The sequence below is a fragment of the Schistosoma haematobium genome, assembly GCF_000699445.3.
Source record: "Schistosoma haematobium chromosome Unknown HiC_scaffold_164, whole genome shotgun sequence".
Taxonomy (NCBI): Eukaryota; Metazoa; Platyhelminthes; class Trematoda; order Strigeidida; family Schistosomatidae; genus Schistosoma; species Schistosoma haematobium.
The window spans coordinates 21,303-29,965 of record NW_026137031.1 but is presented as its reverse complement, the minus strand read 5'-3'; the positions used below and the strand labels follow the sequence as shown (position 1 = coordinate 29,965).

The 8,663-nt window shown below is 32.1% G+C and overlaps 1 protein-coding gene across 1 annotated transcript; it reads left to right on the top strand.

The window, feature by feature from the left end:
* The first annotated feature begins 254 nt into the window (after window positions 1-254).
* MS3_00001005 (uncharacterized protein) lies at window positions 255-6,670 on the top strand. Its single transcript, XM_051208548.1, has 5 exons — window positions 255-503; window positions 1,414-1,906; window positions 2,994-3,220; window positions 4,533-4,607; window positions 5,375-6,670. The coding sequence occupies exons 2-5, from the start codon at window positions 1,807-1,809 to the stop codon at window positions 5,651-5,653; spliced, it is 681 nt and encodes a 226-aa protein (XP_051064112.1). The 5' UTR covers window positions 255-503; window positions 1,414-1,806; the 3' UTR covers window positions 5,654-6,670.
* The last annotated feature ends 1,993 nt before the right edge of the window (window positions 6,671-8,663 follow it).

The window sequence follows — 8,663 nt, the reverse complement described above, 5'->3', positions numbered from 1 at the left end:
TCTCATCGTCTCTGGTAAGAGTTGATTGATAAGAAGAGATTTCACACAGATTAATATAGATTAGCTAAAAGTTATTAATTGCCATTCAAATTGAGTATTCTTTTAATGTATGGATGATAAGCTATGTACTATATAGTTTAATCTCAACTTTTGGCTCCAACATTTTTAATCTGTATTACAATGAAATATTTTTAATGAAGTAATTTTTCTTAGTTAATTTCCTCGGAATATTGTATTTCATGTTACAATTATTACTATTATTTACACTTTAGACAACTTTATTGGATGCAGTTATCGTAGAATTATTAGATTCACTTTTGAGTGAAACTGATTCTGTTCGAACCGAAGCACGTTGTCTTTTGAGATTACTTTCTTATACAATTGAACAACCATTATGTAAGTTGTTAGCGCCACATTGGTATAAACGTATTGGACATGTTTTACCTCCGAAACAACCCAATCGTCTACTGGATTTACCTATTTCAACTCAATTAGCTGTACTGGTATGTCAAATCTAACTCTACTAATTGTGTAAATATGCTTTCATTGTTATTAGCACTATTCCTTATATAATGCAGTGTAAATCAACTTCTGTATTTTAGTAGTTAACATTCTCTGGCTTTTCAATGTTAATTATTAGTTATAAGTTTTTTTTTTGTTATGTAATTTCAGCAGATAATCTTGAATTGACCCATATAGAGTGGTGCCTTACAACTGTTACTTAAGTGTGGAATGCAAAATGAGTATGTGCGCGACCACGCAGAAATTATAAGATTCCTCACGTCTTTCTTGTAAACTGTCTCGTATATTCATCTAAAACTGGATGATCATCAGGATTTTGTTTGTTTCAATCAGTTATATGCAACGTGCATAAATGGGTTCTAATTGCTAAACCATATCAGCACAGCAAGATGTAATTATCAAGACAAATGTCGGAGTAGTAGAAGTAGTAACGGTGTCAGTTGTTGTACATAACAGGATTCGAAAGAAAGAATGTGTAGAATATAAAAAATAGTCTTAAAACCTATAGTCGAAGGGATAACATAGAGTAAATTCATCTGCGCTATTGCGATGGATTCTAAGGTATGTTAACCAATCACTTCAGCCATTAGTTACGATAATCACTTGACCATAACCTAGTGGTCTGCGCCTACCGAGACAGTTCAGTCTGATATTCAGTGTTTGTACATTAGGTCTTAAGTCATTATTGATTATATAAAATATATAAACTTTACTCTACTGTTCAGACTTAGTAGGTAGAGCAAGATTCGAATCTGTAAATTATATTTTAGAACATCTGGCTACCCCTTAAAGCCACATATTTTCAACTGGAATTTAGAAACATAATACTGTAGCAGTTATAAGTTTGCACACAATTATTTGCCAACTACAGTATTCTTCGTTTTCTTTTAGGAAGCAAACTATTTCTTTGGTCAGTCAGAGAAATTAAAACATCCATCTAAAGTTTCAGATAGCTCTAAGCTTTTTGACTTTGACATAGATAATAACGATGATGGAGTAGGACTTCTACGTTATGATCTTTCAAAACGAGATGATTGTATCTTTCTATCCGATGTACGTTCACTTCTTACTCAATTTGAGTTGAATCATGATTTCTCTGCTAGTACTAATAATTCTACAACTACCAACACCATAGCTGCTGGTAGTAGAGCGGTAAACACCAGTGTCAAAAATAATTCATCAATAAATTCTGATCAAGAAAAAGGTACATTCAACGGAACTTATTCATATTCCAAGTTTACACCGTTCAACTCTAGAACTGTAATACCACTTTCTAGTAATTGTATGAGATTAATTAATCTTCGAGTAGCTGCTTGTCAAGTATTATCTGTCACATGGTATTTAGATACACAAAAAGCAAGAAATCTAACAGCACTATTTAAAGGTTAGTATACAGTTTATTATTCGTACCATTCACTGCTTTCATACACAATTGTGGTTTTTTTAAAAACAACTTGACATGTTTTGTTAATTTTATTTGGCAAATTGATAAGTTTTCATGTAAAAAGATTGAAAATTTATTCAAATTGTTTCTTTAGTATTAAGAACTAAACAAAATATCGATAGATCATCAGAATGGGACAACATGATTACTGAAAATTATATCATTGGTAAATCAATTGGCTATTTCGTTGATAGTCAATGTTTCATCAAGGCAAGCTTGTCATATCGATAGGTTTTTTAATATTTATCTCTTATACATTTGATAATCTGTGTCGAGCAAAACTAGTCTTCATAGTAGGATGTTTCTGTAGTTGTATTTTGAACGGAACACTTATCAGTGTTTGTTATAGACATTCAATTGGGTGATTTGCGCTTTTTTGTCCTGTCAAGCATAAATTCATTTTATATTAATGGTGATGTACATTGCTTGAGCTATTAATTACATTTGGATGATTTGAATTGATTTTGGATTGGTAAAATAAATGAATAAAACACTAATCGATGAATATTATGGAATAATACTATATGGCTGACTAGTAACTATTCATAAGACTGGGTTATTGGTGTAAGCTCTATCGCCAATTAAGCAACCAAACAGATACCCAGAAAATAATCTGCTTATATACAAATATTGACAAAAATATGTACCATTAGATATTAGAACTAACCGAACAAAACCAATTTTGTAGACCACTCGCTATTCCTAAGGATTAGCATCTGGGATAAAACGTAGGCTCAGAGTTTTCCGTTGATCATCTTGAAGCACTTAATATCAAAATCTAGTGCAATACATGTCAACTCACTTAGAGTAGTGAGTACATTATAACATTATTAGTAAAATTCAACTAGGACTAAGAAGTAGGTGAACATGATATTGATCAATACTCGGTCAATTCGTATATATAACACTTCCGAACTGATGTACGTACATACGAAGTTCTACATTGTTGCTGACCTGACTGATCTGACATCATCTTTTCTCTTGTTCTTGCATTATATACTAAATTTATTTTAATTGCATATTACAGGTATGTCTTGTAAGAATGAATATATTCACGAAACAGCTTTTTCGTGTCTTCGAGAATTTATCAGTAAAACATCTATTGATATTGAATTAAGACATGCTAATATGAAACAGATTGTGCAAAATATTCGACAAAATTCTATACGATGTATTCATACAGTTCGACAATTAGCTTATTGTGCTCAATTATTTCCGAGTACACTTAGTGAAAGACTATGTGATGCAATTTATGTAAGTTAATAATTCTAAAAAATATCATGTCAACTTTTCATATCATTCTGTAATCATAATGCATGTATATATTGACTGTGACCATTTTGAACTATGCAATATCACTAATCCTTTACTTACTTACACCTGTCACCCCTCGTAGAGGAGCATAGGCCGCCGCTCGCTTCGGCGGTACATATACTATTCTAAATATTAATCCCAGTAGAAAAAATTATTTTATTTAAACTTTTTTTGTATAAGTTGTGAACAGTTTATATGGAAGAGAATCAAAAATAAAATTTGGCATACTTTAACTGATAAATTTGAAATAGAAATTCGAATTAAGTTTTTTCTTCTCAAAAGAATACATTCAAAATCTAGTCCTTCAATGGTAAAGAAAATACATTATCACAAATCCCAACTATATTGATTATTCATTGAAGTTGAGTTTTGATTAGTAACCGTAAGCTCAAATCATCTACCATATCTGATCTTCAATCTGTACAAATAAATAATTTGTTATCACTTATTATACTAAAACTGTAGTCTACAACTAATTACACAAATATTTACAAATGTGATGCATGTAGGAAAATTGAATTATTTTTCTTGAATTGTTTTGGTGTACTGAAGTAACTTATACTTCTAGTTTATTCCATACAAATTGACAATACTTCAGTCTTTAGAATAAATTCCATATTGTGCTTCACTATCATATGGTTAACAGTTTTAATTTTCTATTTTTCAGTAATCAAAATTAGTAAAATCTCCTCTTGCTGTTATTTTAAACGATAACTCAATACATTTATATTGTTATTCCCGCCCAGCATAGAACCATGAGCCCCGCCAATACATTTATATGTAGACATCCAATACTTTCTATTTTCTTCTTAAACTTTATTCCTCAAAGAATTTGTGTAGTTTCTATTGAGATTTTCATGCCGGTCAGTAAATTTATTAATATTTTAATTCTTCGCACTAGTTGATGTTGTGCTCATGTCTTTTGGATCCACTAGTAAAGTTAAGTATGTCTTTCTTGTCTAAGGAAAATTAATGATCGCGTAATGACTACTTGGTCTCCCACTCATTAATGTAAGTAGTCTGTATTTAGCTCATTCCATAAAAAAGAGTAAAAACATGTCAAATAGGGTTATCTTTAACCTGATTCAATTCACTTAAAATATTGCAAAATGTAAAGGATTAAACCTACGCAAAACTTTACGTTATTGTAGCTTTCTTTTTTCTTAAAACGATTTAATTTCCTATGATTCTTGTTTGTCTAGTTTTGTAATTTTTTTTGTACATTAGCTATATTTTGCTCTTTTATTTCTAGTCACATTTAAACACATCTTTGGAAGCTGCAGTTAACAAACAAAACTCTGCATCAATCTCCACATTCACTTCATCTGTGAGTAATGAATGTCTCGTGTAGACTTTTGTGTCTATAAATTTTCTTATTTATCTGTTTAATGTTTACATTATATAGAAAGGAGTTAGATGCTCGGTTTTTAATTCACCTAAAAATAGTTTAGGAAAGTAATAAAAATAGTATTCAATAATTAATGATGAAAATATATGAATTCATTTACCAAACTTTAGTTCTCGGTTTTTGCTCATGTCAGTGTTTAAATAATGGAAATAATCTCTTTACTACAGTTATACTTTACAGTCAAATAATAACTGTTTGATGAATTATAAAGTTACTAGTAGTGTTATTTAAGGTTTGTGACTGTTAGATGAGTGGTAGTGACCTTAGTAGTGCTTTTTCAGATACTGAAACGACTTGAACAACCTATTTAAGAGAAATTTGTGAAGCCTATATAGTCATAAAAAGATAAAGATTAAATTGAGTTTATTTCATTTTCAATTGCATGAAAATGTCTTTTGCACCTTGTGTAAAGCGCATAGTTGTTCTGGTCATTAGAGGAACTTTAGGATGCAACTGAGGCCAACAATATTTGAGTATTTTCTGGAAATTGAAATAGATATTAGTTCTTAAAATATTAATTACTTGATTGCCTGCTGTTGTTGTTACCATCATGGCTTCAATAATTGATTACGTCCCATAACTAGGTTTCCGTTTCCAAGTAATATCAAAGCTATACACTTGATCTTTTAAAGATAATTGAATTATTCTACTTCAGCCTTCGTTATTTTTTCCTCTTTAAATTACAGAATTTGGAATTATGTACATCATTGTTGGATTTATTTCATCTGATTCCTTTGGCAACTTCAAAATATGTTTCGCTTTTGATTGAGTCTGTAGTCAACGCTGAACGTTTATTGAACATTGAACCTACTAGTCCTTTACGTTTACCTTTAACACGTTTCCTATCTCGTTATCCAGCTGAAACATGTGCTCTCCTACTAACTGGTTCGCGATGGCCTTATAATTCACATGCAAATAGAATATTCTTGGTAATTATTTATATTAGTATTGTATATGTGGTTTAGTTTATCATTATTTCGTTACTAACGTCTTTTTAACTTTTTATCCATTTGGTACTATTAGTTGGCTTATTACGCTTTTGGTGTCTTGTTTGCTAGTGGTATTTTTTGAACAGAAAGGTAATTGTAACAAGCTGTTGAATTGTGCTTTGAACCTACCGGTAACTGACACGTTTATCTAGACTCTGACTCGCTAACGGTTAGATGAAAAACACATATTATCGTTAGATGAATATGCGTGATAATGTTATTTTATAGTATTTTCGTACGTGGCATCAGTCCATAAAGTCACTAACGTCTGGTGTGAGCCATATTAATATATACGGACTACTTGATTTTGGTCTGCGCGACTATCGTAACCAATGGTTGGAGACTCTGTGTGACATGGCTCAGAATCGATCATAATGCCGTAGATGTATACACTTGCTGTCTTCCCTTAACCCATGAGATTGAAATTACTTTATACCTTTCCTTCTACAGACCAATTCTTTCTTCCTGTACCATATTTTTATATGAAATCAGTTTTTTTTTAATACTATTGAATTAGCTGTCTCGATGAATTTGGTGTTCATCTTGTGCTAATGAGGTATGGCAGTTTGGACCGATACATATATGTGTCTGGTCCTACGTTGCAGATGACTGACTGACTAATGCTTCTGTGTACAAAAGTGTTGTGTGCTTAAATAATAATTTGTTATAATGAGTCTCAAGTATCAATGTATGCTAACTTGTAATGATAGTATATTGTTTAATGTGTCAAAATGTTTTTTGAGATTCGCAGTAACATCATATCAACAGAACTTCTAGATACTCGATGATGTTACTAAAAGCCAATAAATCTTTTTATCACTTACAAAAGTTTTTTTTCCACAAGTTGATGATGAGCTTCATAATAGTTTCGATCACTTATGTGCTCCACCATTTGATTTCTACAATACTTATATACACCATTAATCACTGAACTGTAAATATCATAAATCGAAATTTCTGCTTATTTTTATTCGATTTTAGTTCGAATCCCACTCAGTAAATACTCTTTGTAAGGTATTTACCGTTATATTTTTATTTTTATTATTAAACCAATTAGTCATTGAATACATTTCCATGTATCTTGGTAGTTTAATTTATCATTCTTTTTTATACATTTCTTTCTTTACATAAATATATAATAATCCATTTTATTTAAAGTTTGCTCTTAGTTGTTCACAAGGTCAACCTATAGTGGATTATTTAAGAACAAATTATCATATACTTATGGATCTTATTCAACCCGATGAAATTAGTGATCAAAAAGTAATTATTGTATTTATCTATTTATTTATCATGTTAATAAATGTATTCTTTTTCCTGTTCATTATCTTTATAAATATGCATTAATGTGGTAATATAACAGAAATTTTTTTGGGAATTAATATGAAATAATAAATTATTTACTAGTATAGGGGTTGTGGAGATGATTAAGTTTTTGATTGAGATCATGAACCGATTGATGTTAGACCATCACAATTGAAAGCCTGGAAGCACTGGACAGCCGTTTCGTCCTATTGTGGGACTCCTCAGCAGTGCGCATCCACGATCCCGCTCCCTGCGAGATTCGAACCCAGGGCCTTCGGTCTCGCGCGCGAACGCTTAATTAACTGGACCACTGAGCCGGCATCCAATGGTGATAGTTTCTAACATCAACCAATCCAGATTTTCAATTGTGATGGTCTAACATCAATCGGTTCATGATCTCAATCCAAAACTTAATAATCTCCACAACCCCTATACTAGTAATCAACATGTGCTCACTATTGACTAGCTTCGTGAGGGAATTCTCGGAGTTCTAGTGAGAAGCCGTGACCAGTGGAGCTAATCCGTGTCGGGTAGAGACAGGTATCTACCTCAGTACAACGGAAGTTGGTCGCGCAATTTCATGGATTAGTTGATGTTAGAAACTATCACCATTGGATGCCGGCTCAGTGGTCCAGTTGGTTAAGCGTTCGCGCGCGAGACCGAAGGCCCTGGGTTCGAACCTCGCAGGGAGCGGGATCGTGGATGCGCACTGCTGAGGAGTCTCACAATAGGACGAAACGGCCGTCCAGTGCTTCCAGGTTTTCAATTGCGATGGTCTAACATCAATCGGTTCATGATCTCAATCAAAAAAATAAATTATTTGTTTATTTCGTCCTAATGTAATCTCTTCGTATGTTTCATCCATACCGAATGTCTTTTAGTTTTCGTAAACGTGAATTCATGTTACTTTGATGTGAAAGCTTTATTTTCTGGTTTTTGTTTGTTTATTTCTTACCAATAGTTTGTAAATGAATGTAATCTAAAGTTAAATTAATATGTTTGATTTATTTAAATTTCGTGATTTTACGGCACCATGTAATGAACAGTAACAAATATTTGTTTTCGGTATACTTATTTATTTATTTATTCAGTCTTATTATAGATGTCTTTTACCAATCAAATATATGGCAAGTAATGATGAACCTAAGAATCGTACATTTGTATTGTTTCTGGGATGTCTATTCTTCTTCTATTAGGTTCTACCTCTGTCACGAGCTTTATGTAGCGATAAGTAAGGAGTTAAAGCGTAGGGTTTCTGAATACTTATCTCTGTTTGCGGAGCCTAATAACATCACTAGACCTTACACTTAGAGCGTGTGACTCGAAGCCAAATGCATAAATCTCTGCCTAGTAATTGAATTTCATCAAGATCTAATAAAGCGGCTTAGTGGTCCAGAGGTTAAGCCTTTGTGCTCGAGTACCAAGGTCTTAGGTTTGCTTCGCGCGTGTAGAGTTGTCAATAAGCCTATGATACACTTGTAGTGCGTAATTGATCATATAAGTTGGTGTTTGAATGTAGTTGACAAGAGACCCAATAGAATCCGATCTGTATTAAGCAGCACCTGACGTATACGACATTGGCCATTACCCAGTATGTGTTTTTAAAACACAATGTTAATGATTAGTAATATTTTCATGAGTCAACTTTTTTATAAAAGATAACTTGTATACAATCTATTTA